Genomic DNA, 16,095 nt, shown 5'->3' with positions numbered 1-16,095 from the left:
TCTTTTTCTTTTCCAAGTTTCTCTTTGCTAGGCCACTGAATACTTTAGTGCTTCAGGGCCCAATCCTTGGCCTTTTTATCCTTCTATACTGACTCATCTAGTCACACTATTTTAAGTATTATTTGTTCATTAATGTCGAATCTATGTCTCCATCCCAACCCAGATTTGTCCCCAACTACAACATCACCCAGTAGCTTCAACATTTATATCTTCCTGCTTGGATGAGCTGTCCATTTGAATGGACACTAAACATCCTACTTTACTTGGCCAAAACAAAGCTATTGATTCCCCGGCTCCCCCACTGATCAAATGTGTGTCTCACAAATCGTTCCCCATCTGAGTAAAAGACATTATTATCCATTGGTTTCTGTATTAGTTAGGGTTCTCTAGTGAAACAGAACCAACAGAATATATTTGTAGACAGTAGGAGATTTTATAAAGGTGTCTCACACAACTGTGGGGATACATGAGTCCAAATTCCATAGAGTAGGCTGCAAGTTGGCACTCTGATGAAAGTCTTCAATGAATTCCCCAGGAGAGGCTGGCTGGCTGAAGTAAAGATGAAAATTCTCTCTTCTGTCCACTGAGGCTATCACCCCTAAAAGTCTTCCACTGAGTAGATTAACGTCTTTCACGGTGGAAGACACTCCCTTTGGCCGACTGCAGGTGTGATCAACACACTGGTGATTTAAGTCCACGAAATTTCCTTGCAGCAACAGTTGGCCAGTGCTTGCTTGACCAGACAGCTGGGCACCATCACCAGGCCAAGTTGACACATGAAACTAACCACCACAGTTTGCTAATACTGCAAACCTAGAAACCTAGAAGTCATCTTAATTCCTTTCACATTTGTGCTATCATCCAAAATATAGCTTGAACTCAACCACCTCTCACCATCTTCATTTCTATAATTCTAGTCCAAGCCATGATCTATTTAAACAGTTTATTTAGTCTTTATGAATATTCTCCCTTATTGCCTATTATCCTGTTTTCTAAAATGTAAACAGACCATGTCAGTTCCCTACTTAAAACCCTACAATGCCTTCCCATAGTAACAAGAATAAAATCTATGTTCCTTATCATGGACTTCTGAGATCTGTTCCTACCTCTTTGACTGTATCTCCCTCTATTCTCCCCATTGCTCATTGGGTTCCAACCATATTAACCTTCTTTCTGCTTCTGAAATACTCCAAGCTCTTTCTTGCCTCAGCACCATTGTATTTGCTGTTTCTTCAGCTTTGGATCCCATATGGTCACAAAGCTGTCTCCTTCCCATTGTTCAGGTCTGAATTTAAATGTCACTTTCTCAAAGGCCTTCCCTGCCCATCCTAGCTAATGTGACCACCCTCATTATAGTCATCTCTCTATCACTTTACCCTGTTTTTTCACTTCTAAGTGCCTGAGATTATCTTATTTATTTATATATGTATTTTTGACTATATAGTCTAATAGAATGAAAGATCTATGGGGGCATGAAGCTCTGTCTGTCTTCCCTGCCCTATATTTTTAGTTCTTTCAGCATAGCATACAGTAGCCACTTAAGAAATATTTGTTAACTCCTAGCCAGCCCTTCCTTGGTGTTTCTCAGTAATCACATTGGTAGATCCTTCAATACCTAAGGCTGCAATTTGTCTGGAACTAGAAATGTTAACTCATCTACAGAAGGTCAGTGATCTCTCACTGACTTCTCCCATGTTTAGGCCCCACATCAATTTAACATTTCAATGTATTAAGCATCTGTATGTTTTCATCATATAGATGAATGTTCTGGATATTCATGGGGATATTCTCCTTGAGTGGAGAAACTGGGAGTAATGGAAGCTCCCAAGAGTTTCGCTTTGTCTTATTTATCTGCTATTAAATGATCTGCCACAGACAATGATTTTCCTCTTTTCTTATTTTCTTGCACATTATTTCACTGAGAAGGCATTTGTACTATCCTTGCTTTTATTTATTTATTTAAAACAAATCTCTGCTCCGTCTACACCTAAGACTTCCTGACAATTGCTTTGCTTTCATACTACTCTTTGGTGATAGACTTTCCAGTTACAAAGCTCTGGGCTACTCATTAGCCACATTTAACTTTTAGTGGATTCTTTCTTTTCTTAATTATTGCAATCATTTGTGATGGTAGCAACAGAATTTGGCACTTAATCTCTCCCATCTTTGTTGAGCTGTACTTGCTGTTAGGGTCCCTAGATACATGACCATATTTGCTATTTTTTCAAAACATTCTGAAATCTGTTTCCCTGAGGTCCAAGATACAGATCTGCTATCCTCTTCTTTTGCTTTTGTGGACCCTGGGATACTAGGATTACCCACTTTCTGTAATTTTATCATTGATGGCTAGCTCCCTATCACATCTGGAAGAGATATTCAGTAAAGGAAACAAATCTTCCCAATAGTCCATACATCTGCCATCATATCACTCACCAGTGAGTCTCCCTCCATTCCGTATGGTTTTTCTCCTATGGTCAGTAGCTGATTCCTCCAATTTGTTGATGCCTTCTCTTTATTTCAGATAAGTTTTATAGAAAGGGTGTGGTCTGGGCATTTGAAGGAGTTTGAATGACAAACTTTCTCTCATCTAACATCACTGACTAGCTTTGTGACCTTATATGAGCCACTCATCCACTCTGAGTCATGGCTTTCTCATTTCTGAAAAGGAATATGAGTTCATATTTATATCTCACAGTTTGAGATCATTTGAAATAATATGTGTCAAAATATTTTGCAAACTGTAAAGCAGAGATTGTATATTAATGAGAATACAAGCTGCCAATCTACTTTATTTCTGGTATACATTTTATAACTTTTAGTCAGCGTTTAAAATTGGGGATACTTTACATAAAATCGATAACTTTGGCTTCCCTTGAACAAATGGAACAAATGTCACACTGATAGCAATCACCTGGAGCTGAGAGGTTGCTGGTCTCCATATGAGCAGGGGCTTCTGGTCAATAGTCTCTATTCATTGAGAGACCCAGCTCCTTCATTCATTTATCATTGTGACCACCCTATTATAAAACTTTTAACCTCATCCATAAGAAGTTCCTAAGATCTGTAGAAAAGCAGCAACAATGCAGTGTTGTGATACTTCCTTACTTAGTGCAGATTTGGTAACCTTTGAACTACCTCCAAGTCAACACTTAACTATGCTTTTTCTGGGGTGAGGCTTGTAGAATAGAGGCATTTCTATTGCGAGTGTTAATTATAAATATTAATTTTAATTTTATAAAAAGGAAAAATATTAAATATAAAATATTCAAAGCAAAATAGGAAAGAGTGAAAGAATGAAAATATTGTGCTCTTAAGAAAACATAAGATCAAAAATCTCTAAACTTGGCTATCTGTATTAAGTGAAAATGTGGCCTGTTCATGTCCAAACTAGAGCTGAGTGTGGCAACATACAAACTGAAGTGACTGATTATTCTGTCAAGGGACATTGTATTTGCAATTCTGTATAAATTCTCTTGGATAATGCATCTGAGGAATATAAGTAGCTGGATTTTCTCTCTAGACTTGATAATTGAAAAATTGTAGGTGGAAATCATATTATCTCATTTTTTTCTATAAAGTATATTTATTATTAAAACAGCAGGACAGACATAAAATAAATTAGCTCTTAAATGTGAATTTCAAGTAACAAAATATCATCTAGAGTAAGAAGGATTTAAAAAAAAAAAGGTCTATATTAATATCTTCCTTAGCTGTTTTCATTGTGATTGGTGGATTTTCTCCTGGGTTCACCTTGGCCTGCTTCCTCACTCATATACTGTGAGGATCCTTGCACCAACTTCTGGAAGGATGTGCTAGTTCTTGCTGCTGCTTTGGGGTCTGACAGCTTAATGGGAAGCAGTCTCCTTTAGGCTGAAGATTTTCAACTGCTATACATATTTGGTATTTTGTTTGTAGCTCAATTTAGTTTTTTCACTAAAATAGACACATGAACATGACCTTTTCCTATATGATTCTCTACTGGGTGCTTTTGAACTGATACTAGATCACATGGCATTTACATAGTCAGAAATTCTCTTTCCTTTCTTTGCTTTCACCCAGAGACGGGGATGTTTCTGCCATTATTCCTTACTCATTCTTTCTATCCCAACTATGTGATTGCCCTACTTCAGGCTTCCCTTTCAAATAAGAGGTTGCTGTTTTTCCTGGGTTTTGCCAGACATAGGGAAAAAAAAACATTACGGAGGCTTCATTACTTTTAATATCATACAACAAAAAGGAAAGGCAAAACCAATATCCTCACTGACATACTAAGTGAAGTATGAGAATTTCCTGTGTACTTTTTTTCTTTTTATGAATATTAATGCCCTAAGGATAGTAGTTTAAGTAGCAAGATACTGCTGGATACAAGTTAATAATGTTTAGCAATTTTATTGACTTTTTTTAATCTTTAGAATTAGATTAACCCCAATGCAGTTATTAAGCCTGGAATTTTTATGTTATTCCATTTTATTAAAAATAATTTGGAGTATTCAACTGTTTGAAATACTGTTTATGATTTAAGCAGGTGGCTGAGTGTTTGACACAACCAACATTTTTCAGCTCTGATTCAAGGGGATGAAACTATTAAATAGGCAGAGATTCGTGGTAAATTATTACTCAGTTTCAGATGTCTGAAACAATAGGATCTCAAGTGAATACTGAATATCTCAAATGGGTATGCAATTACTCCTCCTAGATTAAGAAAAAAAGGAAGGAAAGAAGTGAGGAAGGAGGGAAAGAATGAAGGGACAAAGGGAGAAGGAAAGAAAAAAAAGAAGGAAGGAAGAAAGGCAGGAAAGAAGGAGAGAAGGAAGGAAGGAAGGCAGAAAATGAAAAGAAAGAGACAGAAAGGCATTATATTGCCTTTTAATGCTCATAAGATAGCACTTTATACACTTTATTATAATTGTTTCTTTAATTGTCCATCTTCATTCAATTTTAAAGTTTGTGGGGGTGGGGGTCATGTTTTTCTTGCTTAATAGTATAATTCCTAGCACAATGCTTGGCATAGAGAAATTGCGTTAGATAGAAAAATAGATTCAGTTAATGATATCAGTTGCTCTTTTTAATAGCTCTGAAATTATTTTTAATATTTTTTTAGAATGGAGAATGGACAGAATGTATGTTGGGGTCTGGGTAATCATATTTGTCTGGAGACCTAGTATCCTAAAGTCCTAAATCCTTTTCTACTGTAACTTTTCTCCCCAGGGTTCTTGAGGAGGGCAAGGAGGTGGACAAGGCCAGGCAAATGTACACTTGTTATTTCTAGGATGCTCTTGCACACTACACAGACAGTGAGATAGGGAGATGGGCTGGACTGTGTAGAGGCATCTTTTAGTAGAGTCTCTCCCAAATATCCAACAGTGCTAAAAACAGGTTGAGTGCTTTTCTAACCCTCCTGAAATCTCAGCCCTTAGAATCTTTGCTTTGCTGGTAGAGAAGAAAGGACTATCAAGGAAAGAAGGGAAAGGTGGGTTTTTGTCTGAGGCTCCCTGGGGAGCTTTTAATAATACTGCTTCATAATTAGTCAGCCTTAAAAAAGAATGAATTTCTGATACATGCTACAACATTCATGAACCTTGGACACATCATGTTGAGTGAAATCATCCAGACCAAAAGGGACAAATATTATATGATTTCACTTGTATAAAATACCTAGAATATGCAAATTCACGGAGACAGAAAGTAGATTACAGGTTACCAGGGGCAGAATGGGTGGCGGAGAGATGGAATGTTAATGCTTAATTTGGAATTTTTTTGGGGTGATGGACATATTTTGTTAATGGATGGTGATGATAGTAGCATAACATTGTGAATGTATCTGATACCAATGAATTTACACTTGAAAGTGGTTAAAATGTGAAATTTTCCATTGTATACATGTTACCACAATAAAAATTTTAAACAAAGAAAAAAAAGTTACTGATTTCCAGGTCGTGGACCGAGAGGTTCTTTTTCAATTGATGCAGAATGATTCCCAGAGAATTGGTATTTTAAAAGCTCTCCAGATGATTCTGATGTTCCACCAGGGTTGAAAAATGACTGGTCCAGCTGGTCAACTCTACCTACTTTAGTCTTCCTTAAGGCTGGGCAGCACCGAAGTGAGAAGAGTTGTAAGAGAGTGTCTGTGGAGGTCAAAGTAAGGGTGGGAACCACGTGAGAGCTGGGAGAGTGACCACAATGAGAGTTTGCCCAACACTATGGTCCAATGAATGCCCATGCCTTTGATCCTGACCCACTCTGGAAGAGGAGGGGATCAGAACAGGGTAGGCTATGGAGGAATCAGGGAAGAATAGATGTTGCCTGGGCTATCAGAGTCTGCTACGAGTAAGTGTTTTAAAATGATATCCTTTGAACCAACGTTAAACAAATGCTTATTGAGAACCAGTGAACATAGCAGTGAAAGAGATAAGCAAAGTCCCTGCCCTCACAGACCTTACATTCTAGTGGGGAGAGAGATAATAGATAAATAGATATATCACTGTCAGATGACTGCAATGAGTAAAAATAATAGTAAAGCAGGGTCAAGAGTAGAGAGTGATGGGGTTAGAGTAAGGGTTAGACAGTTTGACTATGAAGGGCAGCTCTTAAGAGGTGATGCTTGGGCTGACATCTGGAAAAAGAAAAGGAGTAAAGATGGGAACCATGTGAGGGCTGAGAGAACAGCAAGAGAAAAGCCCAGGATTTGAGGATGTCCTTATCATGTTCAAGAAATAGAAGACAGTCCTTGGGGTTGGAAGGGAACAGATCATGTGGGGCCTTGCAGGTCATGGTTAGGAGTCTGGAATTTGTTTCTAGTGTTATACAAAGAAATTGGAGGATTATGAGCTTGGCATGGACTTGGTCTAACTTTATTTTTAAAAAGATTACTCTGACTGCTGTGAGGAAAAATGGGTTAAAGGGGCTAAGAGTAGAAGGGCCATCATTCGGGAGGCTGTTGCAGTGGTCCAAGTAAATGAGAGTGTGTTGGATTAGGGTTTTAGTAGCAGAGGAGGGAGAAATGGCAAAATTCAGGATATACTTCAAAGTAGGGTGGTGAAGATGCGGATGAATTAAATGTTTGGTGTAAGAGAAAGAGAAGATTCAATTGGTAACTGTTGGGCACATTAGAGCAGGGGTAAGCTTGTAAGTTTGTGGAGGAGAGAAAAGGGGAACAAAACAGTCTGTTTGGATATTGGAAAGTAATGGACTGTCCAGTGTTTTAGAATCAGTCTATGGAACCTGGTTGTCTGAGTTTGAATCTCATTTTCCCCACTTACTAGCTCTGTGAGCACAGCCAAGGGCTTACTCTCTTTGTGCTTTTGTTTACTTATCTGTAAGATGGGGGATTAAAACAGCATCTACCCCATAGGGTGGTTAGAAGTATTAAGTAACTGGAAAATGAATTTAAATGTCTAGAACATTGCCAGGTGCATGGTAAGCATTCAATAAATCTTACTCATTCAAGTGAGTAAGTTGAATAGATATTTGGACATACACAGCTACAGCTCAGGGAGAGGATAGAGCTGAAAGATACACATTTTGAAGTCAAAAGGCTACAGGTATTTAAAGCCATTGGACTAAATGCTGTCATCAAAGAGATGAGTGGGTTTAGGATAGAGACCTGGGGCACTCCAACACAAATGCTGAGAGCAGAAGGAGTGGCCCATGTGATTGAAGAGATGTGTGGAGCAGAGCTTATCTTAGAAGCCAAGTGAGGAAAATGTTTTAAGGTGGGAATTGATTATATTGCTGTCAAGTTTTAAAAACAATGGAGGCCATGTTGATCATTGGATTTGGAAACTTGGAGGTTGTGAGTGATCTTCGTAAGCTGTTGGCTTGAAATTTTCAGAAAGTTTTCCTGAAAACTTGACAGTTCTCCCAGGGACTTACTCCTCCATGGAAGGATATCTCAGCCTTGGTTTTTCTTCTTCTTTTTCATTTTTCCTCTTGTCTTATATCTCTTCCTCATATCGTTTCATTACCTCTCCCTTTTTTCCCAATTAAGCAAACAACTATCCTGCCTGTCTTTAAAAATGAACATTTTATTTTCAAGAATAGCTGCACTCAAGAATCATGAACTTTGCTTTCCACAATAACACTTATTTACTAATCACTCAAACGGTTATACAAATGCTTCTTATTTGAATACATTGGGAGGTGGGCAAGGAAATAGCCAATGTTTACAGAAATAAAATGCTTTAAAAAGTGAATATTGGAATAGCTAGAAGTAAATACCTGAAACTACCAAACTCCAGCCCAGTAGCCTTGACTCTTGAAGACAATTGTATAACAATGTAGCTTACAAGGGGTGACAGTGTGATTGTGAAAACCCTGTGGATGGCACTCCCTTTATCCAGTGTATGGATGGATGAGTAGAAAAATGAGGACAAAACCTAAATGAAAAATAGGGTGGGATGGCGGGGGGGGGATGATTTAGGTGTTCTTTTTTTATTTTTGTTTTTTATTCTGATTCTGATTCTGGTGTAAGGAAAATGTTCAAAAATAGATTGGGGTGATGAATGCACAACTATAAGATGGTACTGTGAACAGTTGATTGTACACCATGGATGATTGTATGGTATGTGAATATATCTCAATAAAACTGAATTTTAAAAAAAGTGAATATTAAAAGATAAATCTGAGTTTAAGGTGCCAATAGCTCTGGGAATGTTATTTTAGGAGAGAAAATGCTGCTGTTTGGAAAGTGGTGCTTGGCATCAACAATCTAGACCACCCGTCGATGTTCATGCAGACACTTGCTGTGAAGACCATCATCCTGCACCCTCGCTACAGCCGGGCAGTGGTGGACTATGACATCAGCATAGTCGAGCTAAGCGAAGACATCAATGAGACAAGCTATGTCCGGCCTGTCTGCTTACCCAGCATGGGACAGATGGTAGAACCTGATACCTACTGCTATATCACAGGCTGGGGGCACATGGGCAACAAAAGTAAGCCAGGATCCTCAAGAGCGTTTGCCTTTCAGCTTGTAATTAAAGAATACTGCATTACTTCTTAGCCTTTGGCCATAATCCCACCTTTTCATTTATAAAAGTAGAGCCACAAATGGTAACTACTTGGCATATCTGTCACACTGTCACTTCCATGCAATTTGTAGACCTCACTAATCTACCACAGCACTTACAGATGCAACATCAAAAAATCCTTCTCCACTCCTTGGAATCTTTCTCCCGGGAGCAACTACCAATGTTTCAGAGTTGCCATGCAAGAGGAGACCTATCTGTCATTGCCTCCCTTGGATTGCTTCCATCAGTGATTTAGGCTGTCTGCAGACAAAGTCACTCTAGTGGTTCCACTTCTGCAGTCAAGCCACAAGGTCACATTTCCAATTATGTGTTATGATTTGGTCTTTCCCACATCTGTAACATAACCTCTAAGTCCTTTTAGAAAGAAAATTGATTTTTTAATTTACCTATTTAAATTGATTAAAATAGTTTGGTCCTCAATTATTTGAACATTATTTGAACATGTTCTATAAAACGTATTAAAATTTTGCACTACTTACACTCTCAGCACTCATTATGGAATCTTTCATTCATCTTGGTGTATGAGAAGTGTAGAATAAGAATTTAATCAGTGAAACATTTTCTTTAACTGCAAGTGCTGTCCAGTCTGACTACATCAAATGGAAGGCGATTACTCCTGAGAATGATGATGAATATTGGCGTCCTGTTATCAACCTTAGGAACTGCCAATTTGAAGGACCATTTTTTTTTTAATCTTGAAATTTAGTCAGATAAGTTTTGAGCTAAATTGAGTTTCTTTCCTATATGATTAAGCTGATGACTTCTGAAGTTCACATGTATTAGAACTTTGAAGACAATGTCAGGTATATAATGTCACCATTCCTGTGCAGCTTGGTTTTTAAAAGCTATAATTAGTACTGCAGTATGATGTAAGAGAAGAATCTATTGTGTGTACTTGTACTCTACCACAATATTCATAACAAACTCAGATCAATAGTGAAACATACTGAACAGACCGCATATGCAATTTTGGGTTTGGATTCTTGGGTTGAAACAGACCAGCTGTGAGCAAGAATGATTGTGATGTACAGTAAAGGTCTGAATTCAGTCAGAAAGATCTGATTGACTCTGCACCGCTTGCTAGACATAAAGTGTCTAGCAATTAGTTATTAACAAGAACAAATAATTATTTAACTAATAACTGATTCTCAGTCATTTCATCTATAAAAAGGGAAAAACAATAGCAACTATCTGATTCTCAGGATTGTCGTTAAAATTAAAGGCAGTAATTCTCAGGAAATGCCAAACAAGGGTGCCTACAGCTAGTACCAAATCTATGTTGGCTAATGTTCTTGTTGCCATTCTTTTGACAACTCTTGAAACTTTCATTGTCTGCATCACATTGATTTTTCCAAAAATGATTCTTTTTTTCAATAAGGTGTCCTGTACATATACACACACACACACACACACACACACACACACACACACACACTGCTTCAGCATCACTGTCTAAAAGTAGAGCAGTGTGTATAATTTTGTAGCATGGCTACACAGCAGAAGATTCATGCTGTCTTGCTTCAAGAAGTCCATTGTTATGCTGTGAGAACTTTCAAGCAAGATAGAATTCACATATTTTCTCTGTTGGCACCAAGGGATGGCTTTATCTGTTTCGACTTCTCTTTGTCATATTCCCTAGGATTATAGATTCTTACATCAAACAATGGCAGCTGTAGCACATGGTGAGACATATTTTCTTCACTAAGAATAGGGATAAGTTTCCCTTGTTAGATTTAGCAGATATTTGGTACTCTAGCAAAGGAAGACCAACATGCTGAGCAGACACTGAGCTGGACGCCTCCTACCTAGAGCATAGCTTCATCTTTCCTCTTTTCTTTGTAGTAGCTGTTGTTTTGTGACAGCCTATAATAAGGGGGGGTGGAGGACAGCCGAGTTACTTAGCCACATTACTAATGAATCTATACCTTGATTTCCTAATTAAATAAAGGGATTTCACTAGATTATTGCCATGAACACTTCTAACTGGAAAGTTCTGATTCCAAAGAAGCCCTTGTCTTTGAAATGGCATTTTAAGTAAGGAATATGATTCTCTTAGTATGAAAATGTAATCATTTAATATTTGACCAACCTCAATTTTTGAGTAGTTTTACCAACATTTATATTTTTCACTTTTTTTTTTTTTTTTTAAATCCAGTGCCTTTTAAGCTGCAAGAGGGAGAAGTCCGCATCATTTCTCTGGAACAGTGCCAGTCCTACTTTGACATGAAGACCATCACGGCCCGGATGGTCTGTGCTGGCTATGAGTCTGGCACGGTGGACTCGTGCATGGTAAGTTGCTGTCTGGGTGACCAGGGAGATTCAGTTCAGCAGTAACTTTGGTGGGTTCATATTAATTCATTAGTATTCATGTATGGCTCTTTGGGGACATTTATTGAACATGATTTATTACCAGTTGTTTAATTATTCACCCAGTGTCTGGGTGATCCCCATAATTACTCCTGTGCTCGTCACTGGGGTTGCCTTCAGCTTTCTCTTCTCCTGCGGGGGAACAGCACCCTTGGTCAGCAGCAGGGGGGAAGAATGACGTTTGGATCCATCTCTATCATTTCGGTTGCCAGCACAAATGGGGCTCTGAGAGGAGCTGATGGTAACCACAGATCCAGTCAATCTGCCCCAGGAAGCCGGGGGCAGCAGGTGATACTGTCAGTCTTCAGGGCATTAGCATTGAAGTCACACGCTCACACAGACTTCCAGGTATGTGACGAGACTACGTCCGCCTCAAGGGTGTCCACACTGGCACTGACCGGGCCCTCAGTTGATTGCCAGCATGCCCTGAAATGTCACTGAACACAGCCTTTTGATACTCAGGATCCCTGGTTGCAAGATTTCACAGAACATGCTCATCTAGCAATGCAGGGAAGCATTTTTATTTTACTTCGTAAACAATCTTTGAATATCATGCTGGACTGGCTCCCAGGGAGGGATAAAAAGGTACAAAAACACAAGGAAGCTTATAACACAGAGAGAAAGACAATTATTATACTATATTTCTATGAAGCACTTTTGTTATACCACTTCTCAGAAGCAGATCAAATTGCCCCCCACATTTGAGAGTTAAAGAAGAGAAACTACAATGTTATGACATTGCCCAACATAATTAAATAAACATTTTCAATGGCTCATTTTAGAATGGGTAAATCAGGGGTTTGCCAACAGTCCAGACATGATTCCTTAGAAAGCTGTCATGGGAAAGAAGGAGAGAGAATGGCTTCCTTGGAGTTTCACTGAGGGGCCACTGTCCTTTCAGCCTCATGGCCAAAGTCCTCCAGCAGTGGTGGACAGTGGTAGAGGAATCCTTGCCTTCTGTGCAAGAGGCTCAGGTTTGATTTCCTAAGCAAAGAAAATGGGTTTAAGGAGGAAGCATGGCATGGGGCCTCAAGCACAAGATTTGTAGTCTGAAAGATCTGGGTTGGATCCCATCTCTTCTTATAAGTACAGTGTGACTTGAGGAAGTTATCAAACTCCTCTGGAGAGTTTTCTCATGAGGAATTCAGGGTTAAGTCCGTCTAATTTGTAGGGTTTTTGAAGATTAAATGAATCAATATATGTGAAAGCCCCTATCTTTCACATATTCATGTAATACCTGGCACATTTTTAGACACTCAATGAATATATTTATATTAACATTAATATCTATCAGTTGAGTGTTTACTGTGTTCCAGGCTGTCTTCATAATGCTTTATATTAATGCATCTAATCCTCAAATCTCCCACAGGGCAGTATCGTTGTTTTCCCTATTTCAGTCATCAGGAAAATGAGGGACCAGAGAAGTTAAGTAACTCTCCCCCGATCACCCAGCATGAAGGTGGTTGAGAGAGGATATGTGCCCAGTCTGCCTTCGGGGCCCGAGTGTTCAGCCACTACACTATCCTAGTAGCAATGATTGATGTGACTGCGTTTTTCCTTTCCCCAACATCATTGGGAGGTCTACCAATAACTAGGGCCTCCTGGCACATGTTCAAGATCATCTCTTGGTAATTGATTAGGAGGAGAAAGGGAGGTGATTCTTTGAAAGGGAGGTGAAGGTTCAAGCATGTCTAACAGGAAACAGGGTCCACCAACTTCTTTAGTGGTGGGAATTCAGCCCTTGTGGGTATCTTAAAATGCATACCAGCTGTTCTCTAACCCAACCCCAGGTGGAAAATTAAAAACAAAAACAAAGACACCACAATACAGAAAAGCAAATGCTACTTTTTACTAGGTCTGGAACAAGACTACACCAGACCTTCTATGACAAGATACATTATTTTCCTTAATTGCATTAACGAGACACGTTGGAAACTGTGGATCCTTCAATTAGAGTCTGTAAATCATAAGGCTCACAACTGAGGCCAAACATAAACTTTGGCCAGAGTCCAATATCACAAAATGTAGGAGGACCAAAAGACAGAACCAAACCAAACCAAACCAAACTAAACCAAACAAAACAAAAAAACCCACCTGTGTTCTCCCTTTCATTTTGAATTGCTTCCTTTCCACTTCTTGTTTCAAACCTGACAAATGCCCACCTGCCTTACAAGGCCTAGCTCAAAACCCACATCTTAGTAAGGAATTTTTTTTTCTTCTTCTTCACCTGGAATTAACTGCACATTCCTTTGAAGTCCTATTTATAACCCTTAGATTTTGCTTTCTTATAAAATTATTCTTGTTCTCCAAACAGACTTTCAGCTACTATAGACCCTAGCACAGAACTGTGCAAAGAGTTGATGCCAAATAATTATTTAGCTGATTTTCTGACCTCTAAACAGGTTCTATTTTAATCATTCCCTGGCATAATAAATAGATCAGTATAAATAACTGAGGCTGTTAACTTTTCTTTCATACTGTATAAGGGTAGAAAAAATTTTGGGGAAATATGTATAAGAATGTTCCAATAAATTTTGCTTCTTAAAAAAATTTCAATTAGGATTTCAGGTGGAATAATTTATTCAACTCCTTGCAAGGTATATGCTTATTATTTAGGCTTAGGACATTGGAAAGTTATAAATGTAAAGATCCCTATTTCCACAAAAGTATAGATCATGGTCAAGAATTCAATTTTGCTTTCATAGCACTAATAATCACTAACATTCTTAAGAAGCAGGATAGCCTAGAAGTGATAGAGTCCAACGCTTGCACCAGACTGCATGGGCTCAATCGTCATTCTGCCACTGAACAAGCTTTTTAATCTATGCTTCAGGTTTCATTATTTGCAAAATGGATATATTACTACTCCTTCTCCTACTACTATCAATGCATAAGTATTTTTTGAAGAATAAATAGAGCTAATACATGGAAAGTGTTTAGAGAAACACCAATAAACATAATTGGTATTAATCCCCAACATTGACAACTGAGACCACAGATATCATAGACATACTTCTGAGTGTGAAATTCTTGTAGGCCATTGGGGGATTTGGAACTTTCCACAATGAATTCAAATAATTACTTCCTTATTTCCTAGGTCATCATCCCTTCTCTTTTGAGGCAGTACAGAATAGATCTCTCGAATCTACTCTTTTCAGATGTAGTGAATATTATTGTCTGCAATGCCATATTTATGTTATTCATATTTGGGGAAAAGAACTGAATAAAACTCAATGGCAATACCTAAGCTTAAATATCAAGAATGAAAATCTCTCTTTATATGAAATAAAATATGGGCTATTAGTCAACAAAATACCTTAATGTAATACCTTAAGTGGTATTTCTTATTCAAATATGCTAGTTGAAAAGTCATAAGAACTATTAAGAAATGCAGTATCCCCCAAAATGGGCTATACTTAATGTATTCATCCACATGGAAAAAAATCTCAAAAGTAGAGAGTTATTTTAGAACATTTTTCTAGTATTGTTTTGGGAGAAAAAAATCTTGTCTTCATTTTAGGGACTTTCTACATTTATAAGATGGATCAAACTTAGGGAAAGTGGTCAATTATGAAATAGTCAGTTCTGAAACTTTTTTTTATGGCATATTTTGACAAGGTCAGGAAATAAATGAAAAATGTCTTCTGATTTCATGGAGAGAAGAAAACATTGTCCCTTCTTAAAGCCACATCCATCCTTTTAAAAATCATTGTTTAAGATGTTCATTTGAAAATTCCATTTATACAGTGGAAAGCATGCTCCCTCCACAGGCCAACAATGAAGGCTTTGCTGAAAATTTCCAAGGAGTTGGTTAATTGGGTTTGGCTTTATTGTACCTTCCAGATAACATGGATACCATTAGCGCTCTGAAATATCAGTGACAAATGTCCTTTGCTGTTCATTGCAGGGTGACAGCGGTGGGCCTCTTGTTTGTGAACAACCTGGAGGACAGTGGACATTATTTGGTTTAACTTCATGGGGCTCTGTCTGCTTTTCCAAAGTCCTGGGGCCTGGAGTTTACAGCAATGTGTCATACTTCGTCAAATGGATTGAAAGACAAATATACATCCATACCTTTTTCCTAAACTAATTCCAAAGATGACCCCAGACTTTTACCGAGCTATATTCAAAGAAAATGGCCTTCTTAACTGTGGAAAGCTTCCTACAGAGAGCAGCTATACAGAAGCACTTTTCAGGGGGAGGAATGCTTGACAGTGCACTGCAAATATTCATGTTTGTTTTGGTTTAGTTTTATTTAACCTTTTAAAACCTTATTTTACTCTTACTTGAAGTTCAATGAAAGGCTTTAAAAAAAAAAAAAAAAGCAAAGCTGCTATTGTTTCTTTGCCAAGCCCAACCTTGACTGTAGCATGGAATTATGAACGCTGGAAGAGATTTAAAATCATGAAGGCACTAATGTAACAGGTTACAGAAAGTTCCCTTTCTCTCTATCACGTAAAGGACCTTGAGATCCAGGCGGACTAATGTCTGTCAGCTGCTGTTTCTCAAGCACAATAGCATAATGGCAAATTTAATTTATTAACATTGGAGACCTGCTTTGACTTATTAGAAGCCAAGATTATTTACATGCTTATATTATTTACTGATCCTTTTAAAGTTTGCAGAATTCTGAGAATTTATGAAAGTCATTCAGAGGTAAAAAATCAGTAGCATTCTTTGGGGCAGCTGAAATAGGGAG

General features: G+C 38.1%; 1 protein-coding gene across 1 annotated transcript in view; it reads left to right on the top strand.

The window, feature by feature from the left end:
- Positions 1–15,608, top strand: part of CORIN (corin, serine peptidase) — a 282,039-nt gene extending 266,431 nt beyond the window's left edge. Inside the window, exons 20-22 of the mRNA XM_037828932.1 lie at positions 8,662–8,933; positions 11,185–11,318; positions 15,304–15,608. Coding sequence (XP_037684860.1) covers positions 8,662–8,933; positions 11,185–11,318; positions 15,304–15,486 — 589 coding nt within the window. The 3' untranslated portion in view covers positions 15,487–15,608. The remainder of the gene's footprint in view (positions 1–8,661; positions 8,934–11,184; positions 11,319–15,303) is intronic.
- The last annotated feature ends 487 nt before the right edge of the window (positions 15,609–16,095 follow it).

This window comes from Choloepus didactylus, chromosome 3, assembly GCF_015220235.1.
Source record: "Choloepus didactylus isolate mChoDid1 chromosome 3, mChoDid1.pri, whole genome shotgun sequence".
Lineage (NCBI taxonomy): Eukaryota > Metazoa > Chordata > Mammalia > Pilosa > Megalonychidae > Choloepus > Choloepus didactylus.
The sequence above is the reverse complement of the archived record's forward strand: the minus strand, read 5'-3'. Positions and strand labels throughout refer to the sequence as shown.